This window comes from Ahaetulla prasina, chromosome 4 (assembly GCF_028640845.1).
Source record: "Ahaetulla prasina isolate Xishuangbanna chromosome 4, ASM2864084v1, whole genome shotgun sequence".
NCBI classification, from domain to species: Eukaryota; Metazoa; Chordata; class Lepidosauria; order Squamata; family Colubridae; genus Ahaetulla; species Ahaetulla prasina.
Genome location: NC_080542.1, coordinates 83,530,938 through 83,550,526, shown reverse-complemented (window position 1 = coordinate 83,550,526; position 19,589 = coordinate 83,530,938). Strand labels below are relative to the sequence as shown.

Here is a 19,589-nt window from a genome sequence, read left to right as displayed (position 1 = left end):
GGCAAATTACATCTAATTTAATTTTTGTAGGCATGTAAAAAAAATTTCCTCTTCATAGAAAAATTCAATCCATTTATGCTGATTGACAACATCTTAGTTTCAATTTCCATTCCTGTCATATGTATATAGGTCTTGGTCTCGTGGTTCTTATTTCTCTCTGGTCTTTTGCTCTTGCTCCTTCTCATTTGTTCGCTCTATCTCACGCTATTGCTCTGTCCTTGTCTCACCATGCTTTACACCTCTTTTCTCTGCAAATGGAGCCTTGACAAGATCTGCAGCAAAAGGCAAATTACAAATAGAGTGAAGGCCTAAAACATTGAAGCTTTCCCTCCATTTGCAAAGCCTTTTGCCATCTTTGCAAAAAGCCTTTGCAGCCCAAAAGGGAGCTCCACAGCTCTGTTTTAGCATACACAGGCCTCATCTGCAACTTTGCTCCATAAAACGGACCTTCGGAGGGACACGCCTACTCCTCTAGACCTCTTGTTGGCATACGCAAGCCTCGTCCCGCACTTTGCAGTGCAAAATGAAGCTTTGGAGAGGCGGGAGCACTTTGCAGCCCAAAGTGGAACTTCAGAGGTATGGCTGCACCGCTCCAAAGCTCCGTTTTGGTGTGCATAGGTCTTGTCTGGCACTTTGCAGCCCAAACGGAGCTCTAGAGGGGTGGACATGCCTCTCCTAAGCTCTGTTTTGGCATGCGCAGGCCTCATCTGGAACTTCGGCCAAATAGGTTGTTAAAAATGCTTTTAAAAGGCTCTGATGATCCCAGCTGAGTTGCCTGACCGTCAGAGGCTTTTGTTTTCTTTTAAAAGCATTTTTTTTGCCTTTAAAAGAAAAAAAAGCCTCTGATGATCAGACAACTCAGCTGGGATCATCAGAGCCTTTTAACAGCATTTTTTAAGCCGAAGAGATTGTAGAAAAAATGCTTTTAAAAGGCTCTGACGATCCCAGATGAGCCACACAATCATCAGAGGTGGGGTTTTTTACTTTTAAAAGCATTTTTTTAGGCCGAAGAAAAAATGATTTTAAAAGTAAAACAAAAAACCTCTGATGATCGTGCAGCTCAACTGGGCATGAGGGGGGAGGGATTTTTACTACCGGTTCTCCGAACAGCCTGCCATCAGGTGATCCAGTCCGAACCGGAAGCATTTCACCCCTGAAATGGAGCTTTGGAGTGATGGCTGTGCCTCTCCAAAGCTTCTTTTTGGTGTGCACAGGTCTTTTCTGGCACTTTGCAGCACAAAATGAAGCTTTGGAGGGATGGAGGCGCCTCTGCAGCTCCATTTTGGGCTGTAAAGTGCCAGACAAAGCCTGCACATGTCAAAATGGAGCTCCAGAGGGGCACGTATGGCTGAAAGGTTGGAGAGGAGACAGCTTGCTATATCTTCGCATGGTGACACGGCGCAGCAGATTGGGTGGGTGGGGGAAGCAATTGTGAGGAGCATGAGGTATTTCAGGGGGTCAGAGAGGCCTTTTTTGTGACCCAGGTTCCTGGACTCGGACTCGGATGATTCAGAAAGTTAGGGAGAAGACCTGGCAAGGCCTGCTTCTCCTGGGCCCTCTCCCTCCCTGGCACCCACCCAAAGGGAGGAGGAGGGCCGGCAAGGCCTGATTCTCCCGGGCCTTCTTCTGATTTGGCAACGCCCCAAGAACAGTTTTGGCGTGATGCAAGACTGCGCAGACGTGACCGGCGCGCGCAGCAGAGGAAGCGTTGGGACAAAGCCAAAGAATGATGAGTCATGCAGTGACATCTACAGAGGCTATAAAAGAAGGTGGAACTTCCTGGCTTTTTGCCTTGGACAAAGCAGTGAATTTGCGCGGGCAAACTGTATCAATGGAGGGAAGAATATATTCGTGAGTAATTCTGGCCTTATCTATAATTTCCTCGTTATCTCCAGAGACTTGGCAGGCCCGTGGGTAGACGTGGCCAGAACATTTATCTGTGTAAATAAATTAGAAAAGAAGGCCTTTGACTGACTCTTTGTTGGGAGTATTGGGGGAGGGAAACAGAAGATTTTGTCCAAGAACCCGACTAAACCATCTTCCACCAAAGATGGATCAGCAGCAGGTACAGCAGCAGCTACAGCAGCTACAAGCAGCTAATCAACAGCTACAGCAGCAAGTGGCTCACTTGGCAGGCCAACTTGCTGCCGGGAATGTGCCTGCAGCCCCCCTCCCATCCTCCCACTCCTCCTCCTCATCGCAAGTGCCCGATAACAGTGCCGGATAAGTTTTCTGGGCAGCCTGAGATGTTCCTGACCTTCTTGGGACAGTGCCAGCTTTACATGGCTATGCGGCCAGAGGATTTCCCAGACGACCGGGCTAAGGTGGCCTTCGTGATTAACCTTCTTTCCGGCTCGGCTGCCCGATGGGCCACGCCCCTCTTGCTCCAGGACAGCCCCCTGCTGGCGGACCGACAGCGTTTTTGGCAGCACCTGCGCATCATGTACGAGGACCCCGTTCGGACACTGACGGCAACCAGGCGCCTTAAGGAACTCCGTCAAGGGAAGTGCCCCCTGCAAGAGTACATTGCCCAATTTCGTCTTTTGTGCCAGGACTCTGACTGGAATAATGCAGCGCTGGTGGACGCGTTCCAGGAGGGACTCTCAGAGGAGCTGCAAGATGAGCTGGCCCGGGTGGAGGCGCCACAGACCCTCGACAACTTGGTGCCCCTTTGTCTCCGCCTCGACGCCCGTCTGCAACGGCGACTGTCCCGTCGCGCCCCCCAGGACCTACCGTTGACATCTGCACCCCCGCTTCCTGCGCCACCAGCACCCCGGGTCGCCCCACGTTTTGTAACCGCTGCGGAGGAGCCCATGGAGTTGGGAGCGGCCAGACCTCGCCTGACAGCCCAGGAGCGGAACCAGAGGCGCCAAGGGGGATTGTGCCTGTACTGTGGGGAGCCCGGCCACTTCGCCGCTTCTTGCCCCAGTAAGCGAAGTGGGGCACGCACGCTGGTCCCTGAATCACAGCATGACCAATCGGGAAATGGCGCAGGCCTGACCTCGGGGAAACCTTAGGTCGGGCACGTACTAAGCCCCCACTGGACATTGCGGAAGTCGACTCTGGGCCCTCTCGGCATCTGATTCTGGACACATGAATGGGTATGGTTGGGGAACTAGTCGGACGGGCTCCAGGCGCATGCGCTGGTGGACTCAGGGGCCACAACAAACTTTATGGACCAGGCCTTTGTGAACCAGTTTGCGGTCCCCGTGGTTCTGCTGGACCCTCCGATGCGGGTAGAGACAATTGATGGAGGAGAACTGGTGTCCGGCCCCATTAAATTCGCCACCCAGCCTTTGCGCCTGGCTATTGGGGACCATGAGGAAGCGATCCAGTTTTATGTCATGGTGGACCTTAATTTTCCCTTGGTCCTTGGGTTGGCCTGGCTTCGGACCCACGATCCCCAGGTGGCCTGGTCGCAGAACGCCATCTCTTTCCAGAGTCTGCAGTGCGTCGACCACATCCGCCACACCTGTGCCGGCCAGAACGTCCCCACCGCTGCCATCTCCTTGCCTCCTGAGCTGACGGACTTTGCCAACATGTTCAGTGAGAAGGAGGTGGACCAACTACCCCCGCATTGGCCCTACGATTGCCCCGTGGACCTTCTGCCCAATGCACCACTGCCTGTGGGACGCCTGTATTCCATGTCGAAGCCTGAGTTGGCCGCCCTCAGGGACTTTCTGGACAAAAATCTGGCCTGAGGGTTAATCCGGCCTTCAAAGTCCCCTCTCTCGGCCCCAGTCCTCTTCGTGAAGAAGAAGACAGGGGACTTGCGCCTGTGCTGTGATTACCGCCGGCTAAACGCCATTATGGTCCGGAATCGTTACCCCCTGCCGCTCATCCCGGAGCTGCTGGAGAAGTTGTGGGAGGCCACGATCTTCACCAAGCTCGATCTCCGGGGAGCCTACAACCTGGTGCGGTTGCGAGAGGGAGACGAATGGAAGACGGCATTCGGCACCCGATACGGACACTACGAATACACTGTCATGCCGTTTGGATTGACCAACACCCCTGCCGTTTTCCAGCACTTCATGAACGATGTGTTCCGAGACATGTTGGATCGGTTCGTGGTGATCTACCTGTATGACATTCTGATTTACTCCCGGTCCAGGGAAAGCCACCTTCGACACGTCGGTCTGGTTCTGCAACGCTTGCGGGAACAACAACTCAATGCGAAGCTGGAGAAATGCGTCTTCTTCCGGACTTCCATAGAATTCCTCGGGCATATCATCTCGCCCAAGGGCATAGCCATGGACCCACGCAAAGTAGAGGCTTTGTGTAGCTGGGAAGCCCCTTGTCGGGTAAAGGATGTTCAGCACCTGCTGGGCTTCGCCAACTACTACCAGACCTTCATCTTGGGCTTGGCCACACTGATGGCTCCACTTACCAAGCTCCTCAGGAAGAAGGTTGCGTTCCGGTGGGGTCCCCCGCAGCAAGAAGCATTCACAACCCTCATAAAGCCTTCGTCACGGCCTTCTGTGGTGGAGACGGACACGTCCAATGTGGCTCTTGGAGCGGTGCTGCTACAGGTTCTGATGAATGGTGGCACACTTTTTCCCTGCGCTTACTACTCCCGGAAACTCAATCCTTCCGAGCTCAACTACACCATCTGGGAAAAAGAGTTGCTGGCTATCAAGGCTGCATTCGAGGCTTGGCGACACCATCTGGAGGGGGCCCGACATCAGGCGGAGGTCTGAAAGGACCATTGGAATCTCAAGCACCTCACCACAGCTCGGAAGTTGAACCAGCGGCAGATCCGGTGGTTGCTGTTTTTTGCCCGGTTCAACTTCCGCGTGACCTACATTCCCAGCGGTCACAACCGGAGGGCGGATGCCCTGTCCTGCAAGCCGGAGTACCTCTGCGCCAAGGACCCCCTTCCTCCATGGACAGTGCTGCCGGCAGAAGCCTTGACTGCAGCACAGGAACCGGTGGACTTGCGGGCCCAGGTGCGAGAGGCGCAGTGCCAGGACACCTGGTCGCAGCAAAGGAGAGGTGGGCCCCGCGTCTCCTTGGACCTTGGAGGAGGACTTACTCAAGTTTCGGGGGCGATTATACGTGCCCACAGAACCACTCCGAGCCCTCGTCATGACCCAGTGCCACAATAACCCTGCAGCAGGACATTTTGGGTTCTTCAAGACCCTCCACCTGGTGACACGGACCTTTTGGTGGCCCCGAGTGCGGCATGATGTACATGCCTACGTGACATCCTGCGTACCGTGCCGGCAAGCCAAGGCCACCACGGGAGCCCCTCCCGGGCTCCTCCAGCCCTTGACAACACCCGACAGACTCTCGGGGGTGATCTCCATGACAGACCTGCCGCCGTCCTCTGGGTTCACCACGGTGCTGGTGGTGGTGGACATGCTCACCAAGATGGCACACTTCATCCCATGCCGCGGACTGCCCACAGCCGCCAAAACGGCCCGTCTCTTCCTGCAGCACATCTTCCGCCTCCACAGTCTACCGGATAGGGTGGTTTCGGACCGCGGAGTTCAGTTCACAGCTTACTTCTGGAAGAGCCTGATGGCCGCGTTGGAGGTGCAGGTGTGTCTGTCGTCATCGCACCATCCGGAGACCGACGGGGGTACAGAGGAGGTCATCGGTATCCTGGAACAGTATCTCCATTGCTTCATCAACCAGCAGCATGACAACTGGGCCGATTACCTGTCCCTGGCGGAGTTTGCTTTTAACAACTCTCAGCACACCTCTACTCGGATGACCCCGTTCTTTGCCAATGTGGGATACCATCCGCGGTTCTTCCCTCTGGCTCCACCGGACTCTCCTGTTCCCGAAACGCAGACCTTCCTGATGGAATTGCATGCGGTCCAACAGTCGATACGTCAGCAGCTGGATCGGGCGAAGGAGGACTACAAACGGTCCGCCGACTGCTCCCGACGGGCAACGCCCCCACTGGCGGTCGGAAACCGGGTGTGGCTCTCCACCAAACACTTCCCGTCCGACCGCCCGGTAAAGAAGTTGGACCAGCGATTCATCGGCCCATTCCCTATTGAGGCAGTCATCAACCCGGTAGCCTACCAACTGACCCTGCCACGATCCATGCGGATTCACTCCACCTTTCACCAGTCCCTTCTGGTTCCTGAGGCCACACCGAGTCCCCTTCGATGCCCAACAGCACCCATCACTGTCACCGAGGACGGGTCAGAGGAATACGAAGTCCACAGCGTACAAGACTCCCACTGGCTGAAGGGTCGTATCCAATAATTGATTGCGTGGAAGGGATACGGGACTGATTTCTCCTGGGTAGATGCCTCCGACGTTCATGCCCCTGACCTGGTGCAGGCCTTCCATGAGCAGAACCCAGCCTGACCGCATCCCGATCATCAGCCCCAGGGGAAGGGCCCTGCGGTGAGGGATAGTGTTGTGACCCAGGTTCCTGGACTCGGACTCCTGGACTCGGATGATTCAGAAAGTTAGGGAGAAGACCTGGCAAGGCCTGCTTCTCCTGGGCCCTCTCCCTCCCTGGCACCCACCCAAAGGGAGGAGGAGGGGCCGGCAAGGCCTGATTCTCTCGGGCCTTCTTTTGATTTGGCAACGCCCCAAGAACAGTTTTGGCATGATGCAAGACTGCGCAGACATGACCGGCGTGTGCAGCAGAGGAAGCATTGGGACAAAGCCAAAGAATGATGAGTCATGCAGTGACATCTGCAGAGGCTATAAAAGGAGGCGGAACTTCCTGGCTTTTTGTCTTGGACAAAGCAGTGAATTTGCGCGGGCAAACTGTATCAATGGAGGGAAGAATATATTCGTGAGTAATTCTGGCCTTATCTATAATTTCCTCGTTATCTCCAGAGACTTGGCAGGCCCGAGAGTAGACGTGGCCAGAACATTTATCTGTGTAAATAAATTAGAAAAGAAGGCCTTTGACTTACTCTTTGTTGAGAGTATTGGGGGAGGGAAACAGAACACCTTGGGTGGTCTTAAGTAGGTGGCTTGTTCCATCACTAGTCCCCCCCCCCATGGCCTTCCCCACCCTGAAATACCTTATATGCACTTAATGAACTGCACATTCAATTACCGAATGTGTGGATGAAAGGAGGGAGTGATCGTGTTCAATGTATGAGATTCACTGCCATGAATCCTCTAATCTTCTCCAGCCTCCTAATAACAACTATGTTGCTTATCCAGTCAGTGGGCTCAGTTACTGATGTAATATGCCCTTCTGCCTCGTACTTATCCAGTTGTGCTTTAACCTGCTGCTTAATAGCTATAGGCACATTGCGTGGTGCACTTTGCACTGGGGAAATAGGGTCAAGTTCAAAATGAACCTCTCCTGGAACAAATACACGGGGCCCTCAAATACCTCCTGATATACTTGGAGGATTTGCTGTTTTGTCAATGGCCCCACCAGAGATTTAGGTGAGTAACTCACAACATTGTGTAGCTCGGCCAGAATGATAAACTGCATCAACCCCAAGTACTCACATGTTGATTCTGACAATAATGGTTTCTGATCAGCTTCCACAATCTCAAATTCAAGTTTATAAATATCCCCACGTATGCTGCATTCTGTTTGAAATAGGCCCAGTAAGTTCATTAGTTTTTCTGAATATAACTTCAATTTAGTACTGCTAGGCTGAAGAAGTATCTCAGGTGCCAGTTTCATTTTGTCCTTTAGACTCGTAACATCACAGGTTGCACCTGAGTCCAGCTGGCAGGGTTGAATTATGTTGTTAAAACTAAGACTCACAAATTTTTTGCCTTTGGAGTGAATTGCACTGATACATTCTTTCCTATAAACCGCATCTGTGGTAAACAAGGATGCATCCTCCTGAGATGCATTCTCAGAGTCTGACGTTTTGCTCAATTGTATGCAGCTTCCTCACTTCCCTTTTCCATGCCTGACACACTTTTGCAAAGTGATTTAGCCTCCCACACGCTCTGCAGATTTTTCCATGTGCAGAGCACTGCACTCTCTCTTGTATATACACACTGCTGCAATACTTGCTTGCTACTTGATTGTTTACAGTTGAATTATAAAACCTCCTTTTATGCTGGTACTTGTATTGATAATTCATCATACTTGGCTGTTGTTTAGAGACTGTATTAACACAATCCTTACCCTGCTCCAGAACTCTCAGATGTTTGTCAGTAAGGTCTATAAACCGACACATCTCAATTGCTGCTTGTGGGCTTAAATTATGCTCCCTCAAGAGACGGTGGTGTGTGCTTTGACTAGTAACACCAAAAAGTTTGTCCTGAATGAGTTCATCCCTTAAGGGGCCATAGTCACAACTGGCTGCTTTTTCCTTTAAGCGTGTGATAAAGCTATCTATCGTTTCACTTTCTTGCTTGCAGCTGTCAAATATGTATCGTTCAAAGGTAACATTTTTAAGAGGTCTGAAATAAGTCCCTAAAGCGTCTAGAATAACTTCGATATCTCTTTCTTGCTCCACAGAAAGGATTAAATTGTGTCTTGTAGATGTGGAGGCTTTCATTGCCCATCAATCTTCTTAATGTGGCAGCTTGAACTGCTGCTGACATCATCCAAGCCTGTAGCTAAGGCGTAGTCTTCAAACTCTGCCCTGAACCTATTCCAATTGCTGCCGCAGTCTCTATTCACTCTCATGGCCTCAGGCAGAGGTATACTGTTAGCAGCTGCCATGCTTCTACTGCTTAGCTTTTGGGAGTATGCTTCAAATGTATCAGGAAGACATGGATTCAGACTTCTGACACCATGTTTCAAGTAGTTTAATTGTAAGAAAGATGCCCAACAAGCCATCATTACAGGTATATATCTACATATTACAGGAACTGGAAATACCTCACATACCTCTAGAGTCAGGAAATACATCTCAGACTAATCCTGCCAAGACTGCAGATATGACCACTGTAACCGTAACTCAGTGGCCAGATTTCATTAATGAAGGATCTGTTTTAATTCCAGCATTCTATGTAACACTGTATTGAACGTGTAAGTGGAGATTTTTTTAGGTTATTTGGTTATCCTTTTCAAGTTCATTTCATGCCAGATTGAAAAACTCATTTTTGTTTTACAACTACACTGACCATTCTGCATTCCCTAACTTGAGTACTACAGCTTTCCCAACCCAATTTTAAACAAATAATTATATGTATCAGTGTGCATTTTAACACTTAATTCCCACCTGATATATTAACACAACAGGAAAGAGTGTTAATACTGAAAACACTCTTAAATGAATGAACTGCAAATAAGGCTGAAATAGTTCTCAATTCCTCCAATCTCTTAGCTAAAAGTGATATGAAATCTAATTGAAGACTTCTAATTGATTTAAAACCTTTTCATATCCTTATGGAAAAAAACGTGACTGTCTGTCCATACTAACATGACAGTCCAGACTACTCAAGTTGGTTTTAGTGAGTAAAGAGGATCACTCTTGAGAACTTGGGAAGAACATACAAATGTGGGAATCTTCTCAAATTTGAAAATACCTTCTACACAAGGCATTGTATGAAGCTTATTTTTTTAAAAATTACACAATCATAAATTTCCCAGTCATACAGCCATTCTTTCTATCTAATACTGCTTCTACCTATTTCCTAGTAAGGACTGATCAGTTGCAAGGACATCAACACACAGATTTTAAAAATTATTACAAAGCAAGTAACAAAAGGAATAGCAGAAGAATTGATTGAAAAAACATGATTTTTATTTGATAGGAATTATTCATAACTAGAAGTGGTAGAGAAAGTAGAGTATGTGGATATACTTAGAACTAAAAGACATAATTTAATTTTGGTGATATAAACACTTAAAGAACTTTTAGGCACTAAATTGTGCTTCATTGGGAACCATATTCATAGAGTGTACATGTGTAGAAAAGAATATTGAAATCTCTGCCAGTTACATTAGTCGTGGAACAGTGGTGGGTTTCAAAATTTTTACTACCAGTTCTGTGGGTGTGGCTTGGTGGCCATGGGAAGGATACTCTAAAATCTCTATTCCTTCCCCAATCCAGGGGAAGGTTACCGCAAAATCCCCATTTCCTCCCAATCAGCTGAGACTTGGGAGGCAGAGAATAGATGGGGGTGGGGCCAGTCAGAATTTTTACTACCGGTTCGCCAAACTACTCAAAATTTCCACTACCAGTTCTCCAGAACAGGTCAGAACCTGCTGAAACCCACCTCTGTCGTGGAAGTAAGCTTGAAGCCAGCCTAATATATCAAACACCACCTAAATGAAAGAACAAAGTATATGCAGCTTTATAACATGTTGCATATTAACAATTAGACCTACAGTGAGGAACAGTTACAAATTATAAAATGAAAAGAGCAGGCATAAATATTGCCAGCCCCACAGAGCTAAAGGAAGACAAAATTCCTTCTAAATTATTCCAATTTCAGATTTCACATATCATGACTTTAATATTCATAAACTGTCAGAACTCTGCAAACATAAAAGCATATTTCAATATCATATTAAAACTCCATTAGATAAATTCAAAATAGTAATCCCCTGAAGCTACTAAAATTCTTTTATCTGTATATAATCTTTTGGCCCACAATCAAGGCTGCAAGCAAAATCTAGAAACTTGAATCATAACATGTATCTCTAGTGCCACCAAGTGATGATCTTTGGGAATACCATCATCACTATTCAATGATGGAAATAATTTTTTCCACGGTTATTTCTTTTAGCTGAGTAGAATTCAGTTTGGCCACTATCTTCTTCAGTCCAGTCTTCTTTGGAGCACACACTATTTTGGATTTAAAGATTTTACCAGGTTCTATGTTCCTAAGAGAGAAAAGATAAAATGAATTATATAGGAGCCTTTAGTTTGAAAAATCTGAGGATCAAACTTCTATTTAAAATCTGCATGCAAGAGATAATTTTGCCATAATCTATAAGTGGAATTGTAGCTGAACACCAGTTATTTGGTTTGTATATCTCCTTCTAAACAGCAGACATGATGTGGCACAAAAGCTCTGCATGATGCTTACTTACATTCCAGAAATGTTCTTAGGTATGTAGAGCAAGAATGTTGCACCTAATGTTCCTATTCCAGCCTCTAAGTCTGTCTTCCTCTTAATTTAATGTCATCCTAATTGAAAATTTCAAGAAAAAGACATAAAAGAGCCACAGACTGACAAAAGAAAAAATTATGGCCGCTTTATTCCAAAGGTGCTTTTTCAAGAGGCAACTGACTTTCTGGTTTTTCTTTGAAGATGTTTCATTTTTCATACAAGAAGCTTCTTCAGCTCTGACTGGATGATAGGGAATGGAAGGATTTATACTCCTTGTAGGCAGCTGATCATTTGCATTCTTTAGTGAGCTGTTACGGTCATCTGGAGGTTTATCTGTGTCATCAGGGTCACCTGAGTGGTGCAAATTGATGTGGAGCCTTCATGAAACTGTTGAGAGGACTGTGTTGTAGATTGGAGATAGATGATGTCATATCCCTCCCTCTCTGTTGAGAGAGGGCTGTTCATAGACAGCCTCTTTGACCTTTCTTTCAAACCAAATGTGGACTTTGCTGTCTTCAAAAGAGTGGCCTGTATCTTTTAAATGCAGATGGACTGCTGAATCTAGTCCTGATGTGTTTGTTCTCCTATGTTGTGCAATGCTCTTATGAAGGGAAAACATTTCAACATTTCCGGCGAACTGTGGCATGACCCAGCAAACCCGGCAGGTGAGTGGCCTATTCCAGCTGGCGGCCTGGCTTAGCGGCCACGAAGAGGCCCGATGGTCGCCTTCTTTGCCATCTTGAAGGTTGTCCACGGGTCTAGGGGACGCCCTCGCTACCATCTAGAGGACGTCTATGGACCGTCTATGGGGGCTTTTTGAGTCCTTTGCCCCCCCCCCCGGACTTTTGGAGAGAGATGCCTCGTCGGTGGAGCAGCTTGGCCCATTAGGCACGTGTTTCGGCCTCTTTGTCAACCTGAAGGACGATCACGGGCCATGTAGGCACCTTTTTACCATCTTGGAGGATGCCCATGGGCTGGCTGCAAGGGGATCTTCTGAAGACCTTTGGTCCCCAGCTGGGGGAATTGAGGATGGTCCTGGACAATCCTAGCTTGACTATTGTAGGACTATATCCTTCTCCCCCCCCCCCGCGCCCATAGACCACCCCTCGGGATTGGAGATGAGGGGTTGGAGCTCTGACTGAATCATGGCGGTTTGTTTATCTACCGCCCAAGATCTATATCCCGTCTGTCTTCCACTCGGAATTACTGGTGCGTCAATTTCCATCTTGACAGGTCCAGGATGGGTCTGTTGCGGACTTTTATCATGCGGACATTTACAGCGGCTGACCTTCTTGCCCTCGAGATCCCCTCTCTCATGGTCTGGCCCCACATTATCGAGGGCCCATCTTGAGGACGGGTTTTGGAACCCGAGAGATGGCATGCCAAAATAGGAGACTTAGGGATTTTAATTAATTATTTTAATCGGGTTTTAAGGGAATTTTAATGGGAATTTTAAGGGAGGCGGAACTGACGGGTTTGGGTTGGAGGGGGAGGGTAGTGTCGGGTGGGGGGGTGGGAGGGTTAGGGCGGGTATTGGGGGTAGCCCGTCGGGAGGGAAACCAGTCCCTGCGCGTGCTCGTGGCGATTATTTAGTGGGTTCGGAGGTTATGGGGGGGGAATGTGTTCCTTTCCGTGAGGGTGGTTCCATTTGCACGGTAAGTGGGAGGGGCAGATATGGCGGAAGGGGGGGATCATATCGGTCTAGGGGGTCACGTGTTCGATGTCTGCAAGCGATCGCGTGCCCCGATCCCTCTGACTTTTCCCGTTCCCCGGATGGTCAAGACCCTCAGAGCCTGGGCCTTCGTCTTATGTTATGCAACGCACGGTCCGTGGCCAATAAGGCCCCCCTAATACACAATCTTATCCAGGGTGGCGCTGCGGATCTTATAGGCGTTACGGAGACCTGGTTGGGCACTGAAGGAGGCGTGCCCCTGGTCGAAATGTGCCCACCGGGTTTCCGTGCATTCCATCAGCCGAGGGCCCAGGTTAGGGGTGGGGGGGTGGCGGTTGCTATTAAAGAGAGTCTAGAGCCGAGGGAGACCACTGTACCTCAGATCGCCGGGTGTGAATCCCTCTTGTGAGATGGGGTCATCGGTGTCAGATGGGCTTGCTGGTCACGTACCTGGCTCCTTGCTGCGTGACAGCTGCCCTGCCCGAGCTCCTGGAGGTGCTTGCCGGGGTGGCAGTGGAGACCCCCAGACTTTTAGTCATGGGGGACTTTAACTTGCCATCGGCCGGCTCGTCATCGACAGTGGCTCGGGAGTTCATGGCTTCCATGACGGCCTTGGACCTGACTCAAGTAGTGGATGGCCCCACTCACATCGGGGGTGGCACTCTGGATCTTATTTTTATCTCTGGTCAGTGGTTGAAGGATCTGGATTTGAGAGATGTAGTCATAGAACCTTTGTCATGGTCAGATCACTCTCTCCTTCGCCTGGACTTTCTGACCGCCACTCAACACCGCAGGGAGACGGAGCCACAACGTTGGTTCCGTCCCAGGCGCCTGATGGACCCGGAGAGGTTCCGGACGGAGCTTGGGCCACTTCCTGAGGGTCTGGCTCACGGCACGGCAGAGGAACTAGCCGCAGCCTGGCAACGGGCTGCGGCTGGGGCTTTAGACCGTGTTGTGCCTCTGCGGCCTCTGACCCGGCGCAGATCCCAACCGGCTCCTTGGTTCTCTGAGGAGCTGAGGGGGATGAAACGCCGGAGAAGACGCCTAGAGAGCTCCTGGAGGTCTAGCCGTTTAGAGGCTGATCGGACACTAGTTAGGTCCTATACTAGGACCTACCTGGTGGCACTGAGGGAAGCGAGGCGTTGCTACGCCTCCTCCCTCATTGCGTCGGCAGATAACCGCCCAGCCGCCCTGTTTCGGGTGACCCGTTCCCTACTTCACCAGGGGGAGCGGGATGACCCGTTGCAGGGACGTGCTGAGGAGTTTAACGGTTATCTATACGATAAAATCGTTCAGCTTTGAGACGGTCTAGACCAAAATTGCGACGATTCAGATGAGGCGTCTGAGGGTGGTCTTGGTGACATTTTCTGGGATGAGTTTGACCCTGTGGCTCCCGAGGACATGGACAGGTTGTTGCAGGCTGAATGCCACCACGTGTTTACTGGACCCGTGCCCTCCTGGCTGGTGCTGGCCACTCAGGAGCTGACACGAGGCTGGCTCCAGGCGATTACGAGTGCCTCCTTGTTGGCGGGCGTCTTTCCGGCCGCCTTGAAAGAGGCGGTGGTGAGGCCCCTCCTCAAGAAGCCCTCCCTGGTCCCGGCTGTCTTAGGTAATTATCGTCCGGTCTCCAACCCGCTCATGTGAAGGTTGTAGAGAGTATGGTGGCATATCAGTTTCCTGCACCTGGATGAAACTGTCTATCTAGACCCGCTCCAGTCCGGTTTCCGCCCGGCTACAGCACGGAGACGGCTTTGGTCGCAGGATGATCTCTGGAGGGCCAGGGATAGGGGTTGTTCCTCTGTCCTGGTCCTATTAGACCTCTCAGCGGCTTTCGATACCATCGACCATGGTATCCTGCTGCGCCGGTTGGAGGGATTGGGAGTGGGAGGCACCGTTTATCGGTGGTTCTCCTCCTATCTCTCCGACCGGTCGCAGACGGTGTTGACAGGGGGGCAGAGGTCGACCGCGAGGGACCTCACTTGTGGGGTGCCGCAGGGGTCGATTCTCTCGCCCCTTCTGTTCAACATCTATATGAAGCCGCTGGGTGAGATCATCAGTGGCTTCGGTGTGAGGTACCAGCTGTACGCTGATGACACCCAGCTGTACTTCTCCACACCGGGCCACCCCAATGAAGCTATCGAAGTGCTGTCCCGGTGTTTGGAAGCCGTACGGGTCTGGATGGGGAGAAACAGGCTCAAGCTCAATCCTTCCAAGACAGAGTGGCTGTGGATGCCGGCATCCCGGTACAGTCAGCTGAGTCCTCGGCTGACTGTTGGGGCGAGTCACTGGCCCCGATGGAGAGGGTGCGCAATCTGGGCGTTCTCCTGGATGAACGGCTGTCTTTTGAAGATCATTTGACGGCCGTCTCCAGGAGAGCTTTCCACCAGGTTCGCCTGGTGCGCCAGTTGCGCCCCTTTCTAGACCGGGATGCCTTATGCACGGTCACTCACGCCCTCGTGACGTCTCGCCTGGATTATTGCAATGCTCTCTACATGGGGCTCCCCTTGAGGGGCATCCGGAGGCTCCAGTTAGTTCAGAATGCAGCTGCGTGGGTGATAGAGGGAGCCCCTCGTGGCTCCCGTGTTACACCTATCCTGCACAGACTGCACTGGCTACCTGTGGCCTTCCGGGTGCGCTTCAAGGTGCTGGTGACAATCTTTAAAGCGCTCCATGGCATAGGGCCGGGCTATTTACGGGACCGCCTACTGCTACCAAATACCTCTCACCGACCCGTGCGCTCTCTCAGGGTGCCGTCAGCTAGGCAGTGCCGTCTGGCGACACCCAGGGGAAGGGCCTTCTCTGTGGGGGCTCCCACCGTCTGGAACGAACTCCCTCCAGGACTTCGCCAACTTCCGGACCTCCGAACCTTTCGTCGCGAGCTTAAAACACACTTATTTATCTGCGCGGGACTGGATTAGATTTTAAAGTTATGGGTTTTAAGGGGTTTTTATTATTTATACTATTTTAAATTTGGGGCAATAGAATAAGTTTTTTAATTGTTTTTTTTTAATCTGTATTTATATGTATTTTAACTGCCTGTGAACCGCCCTGAGTCCTTAGGGAGATAGGGCGGTATATAAATTTGAAAAATAAATAAATAAATAAATAAAGAGGCCATCTATGTCAAAATTGAACAGCCTTCTCTCAAAAGTAGGGGGGATGAGGGATACAACATCATCTATCTACAACCAGTCCTTTCAACAGTTCCCAGAAGGCTCCACACCACCATTGGCACCACTCAGGTGACCTTGATGACACAGATAAACCTCCAGGTGACCTTAATGACTCGCTAAAAGAATGCAAATGACCAGCTGTCTGCAAGGGATAACATGACCTGGATGACTGAGAACCTCCATAAACATGTGGCTGTCTTAAAAAGTTGCAGACAAAAATGCCACCATATGGTCCAAACCACCTATTAGAATTTGCATTGTCTTATGCTTCATAGGGGCCTGCACCAAATGATAACCCAAATAAGATACTTCTTAGTGCTTTATTAGCAATCTGTGAGCAAATTCAGTTATTGAACTAGCAGCATTAATAACAATAACAGTGAGGTGGAGACTTCTGGTAGTGACATCATTGTGGAGCGGGTGAGGGAATGAAGCTCTGTACCCAAATCCTGAAAATTCTTTGCCAGGAGCCAGTTAAGGGCAATACTGATCCTGGAGAGATTGGTAAAATGAAGAGGAAGCTCTGAAGACACCAGGGGAAAAGCAATCACTTGAACAGATAGGGGCAATTTTCTTTAAACTGTTGGAGAAGGAATCGGCCTTTAAGGCTGATCTGGAGCAATGACTGCTGCATGAGTAGGAAGAAAAAAGTGGAAAATGACAACTTCATTTGGTGGATGAGAAAACCCCAGAAGGAAGCAATCATTACCCTCATTCCCAAAGAAGACACTGATTCGCAACAAATTCAGAATTAGAGATCGATATCTTTACTAAACACAGACTATAAAACATTCGCAATGATAATAGCAGAGAGGACTAAAAAAATCTTGAATAAATACATACATCAGATCAGAAGGGATTCCTAATAGGACGACAGATAAAAAATAACATGAGGATCATAAGGAAAACCCTGGAATACTATGAAGTCCACCCTGAAAAACAAGTGTCACTGGTTTTCCTTGATGTCCAGAAGGTATTTGATAACCTGAATTGGAAATTTATCACAACACAAATGAACTATATGGAATTTGGGACAAAATTTGAAAAAATGGTGGAAAAAATATACACAAAACAAACAGCCAGAGTAATTATGAATGATGAAATGACAGAAAAAGTTGATATAACTAAAGGAGTTAGACTCCTTTCTCCACTTCTATTCATTTTATCATTAAAAACATTATTGACAAAAATCAGAGAAGATCAGGAGATAAAAGGTTTAAAAATCAAGAAGTAAGAATACAAGGTTCAAGCCTTCGCTGATGATATGGTATTTATTCTGGAAGATCCATTAGTAACCAGCCCCAAACTGATCCCAAAAATAGAAGAATTTGGTGAGTAGCTGGACTTAAGATTAATAAAAATAAATAAATCTAAATTAATAACCAAAAATCTTACCACAAGTCAAAAAATGAATTGGAAGATAAAACTAAAATGAACATAACCAAGAAAATAAAATATTTAGGGATTTGGCTTATAGCGAAGTGCTCTTCAATTAAGGAGGATAATTATGATAAAATATTAAACAATATAAAAAAAGATCTGGATAATTGGAAAAATCTATAAGTTTCATTATTGGGCAGGATTGCTACAGTTAAAATGAATATTTTGCCGGAAATTCTATTTCTGGTCCAAGTTACTCCAATAAAATTAGGGAAAACATTATTTGAAGAGTTGAATAAATTAGTTACCCAATTTATATGGCAAGGGAAAAAACCTAGGATTAAACTAAAATTATTGCAAGATACGAAAGATAAAGGGGGTTTGGCATTATCAGAGTGGGAAATATATTACCAAGCATCAATTCTAACATGGTTGAAAGACTGGATGGAACTGAAAAACAAAAGAATTTTAGCAATAGAAGGCCATGATTTGCAAGTGGGGTGGCATGCATTTCTTTGAGATGAAAAATACAAAACACATAAATACTTTTAAATACATGTAATCAGGAATGCATTGCTACAGATTTGGAAAAAAAATAAAACAAAAACACTACAAGAATCCCAATGTGGCTATCCCCAACAAAAATAATGAAACATCCAAACTTATTGGATGTAGATAAGATAATTGGATATGAGAAATTGGTAAATGAACAGGGAAATTTGAGAACAAAACACGAATTGGAAAAACAGGTAGGTAGGGAGATAGAATGGTGCATATACACACAAATACAATCAAGATATACAGAGGATAAAAAACTATATGAAATACAAAAATATGTTTTACAGATGACATCTCCCTCCAGCAAGGCTTGCCAAGATGTTTCCGAACAGTTCGCCAACATGTTGGAAGTGTAAAAAGGCTTATGGAACATATTATCATCTATGGTGGACATGCCCATTTGCAAAAAAGTATTGGGCCAAAATCAGACAATGATTGGAAGAGATAACTGACCAACCCATAGATTGGAAACCGGAGACATTTATGTTGGGAATATTTACTAGGAAATATATCAAAGAAATACAATACCTAATTTTACATATAATAATGGCTGCAAGAATATCGTATGCAAAGAACTGGAAAGATAATAATATACCAACTGAGGAAGAACTGATAAGGAAAAGTCTGGACTGTGCTGAGACAGACAAATTAATGAAGGAAATAACAGAAAAGTAAGATACAGAATATTATGCAGTATGGAACAAATGGTACAATTGACTGGAGATTAGAAATAATAAATAAGAATGAATGGAGAAAGGTCACAAACGGATAATGTTTGTAAAATAATTTATAGTTGTAATATTATATGTGAAAGAATATATATATAGAAATAAGGGATAATGGGATAATAAGGATAAATATATTTAAAGAAGAGTAAGGGGAAAATGTAAATAATAGAAGACTACCATTATGAAATTGTTGTAAAAAGGGAATATATGGTTTGTGTTTGTGTTTGTCATGCTCTGTTGTTTTAAAAATAAAAATTATTTTTAAAAAACAATAACAGGTGATTATGGTTAATTTAAACTACCATGAGACTAGTGTACCACACTTTAAAGCAAAGAAAAATAGTATGCATTACCATGTACAGAAAGAAGAGGTACTTTTAAGGTCAGTAAGTCCAGAAAGCTAACTTTGCTTCAGTGTGCTATTGACTGACAAGAGAAAACAATTGTGATTCAGCTATTTTCATCTTACCCTTGATCAAATACTTCCATCATAAAAATGCCCAGACCTTCTACATACAACTTGCAGTTTTCCAATGGAATAGATAAAGTATTCTTGAAGATAAACGCACAGGTAAAATCTTGATTAACCTTTGCAGTGTCTGCCATCTAAAAAAAGGATAAAGAATCCATTAACTGAACATATTCAGTTAAAGAAAATGCAGTATAGAAGTAAAAAATAATACAAAGATAGTAAAGGGAAAATAATCATAGTATTTTTTCAAACAACTATTTGAAGATGTTTATCTTTGAATTCTGGTGCTGGAGAAGACTCCTGCGAGTCCCTTGGACTGCAAGGCGAACAAACAAGTCAGTTCTAGAGGAGATCAACCCTGACTGCTCTTTAGAAGGCCAGATCCTGAAGATGAAACTGAAATACTTTGGCCACCTAATGAGAAAGAAGGACTCACTGGACTCACCTAATGCTGGGAAAGATTGAGGGCAAAAGAAGAAGGGGACGATAGAGAACGAGGTGGCTGGATGGAGTCACTGAAGCAGTAGGCATGAGTTTAAGTGGACTCCAGAGGATGGTAGAGGACAGGGAGGCCTGGAGGAATGTTGTCCATGGGGTCGCAATGGGTCGGACACGACTTCGCAACTAACAACAACAACAAAGGC

At 47.3% G+C, this 19,589-nt stretch overlaps 2 protein-coding genes across 6 annotated transcripts in view; one reads left to right on the top strand and one right to left on the bottom strand.

Moving 5' to 3' along the window:
* ZDHHC3 (zinc finger DHHC-type palmitoyltransferase 3) overlaps positions 1–18,748 on the top strand; it is a 118,084-nt gene extending 99,336 nt beyond the window's left edge. For all 5 annotated transcript variants that reach the window (XM_058182080.1, XM_058182074.1, XM_058182077.1 and 2 more), the window contains one exon: positions 18,033–18,748. The gene's annotated coding sequence lies outside the window, so the exon portion shown is untranslated. The remainder of the gene's footprint in view (positions 1–18,032) is intronic.
* TGM4 (transglutaminase 4) overlaps positions 7,062–19,589 on the bottom strand; it is a 103,651-nt gene continuing 91,123 nt past the window's right edge. Inside the window, exons 13-14 of the mRNA XM_058182072.1 lie at positions 18,943–19,079; positions 7,062–10,732 (exon numbers count right to left, since the gene is read on the bottom strand). Coding sequence (XP_058038055.1) covers positions 10,591–10,732; positions 18,943–19,079 — 279 coding nt within the window. The 3' untranslated portion in view covers positions 7,062–10,590. The remainder of the gene's footprint in view (positions 10,733–18,942; positions 19,080–19,589) is intronic.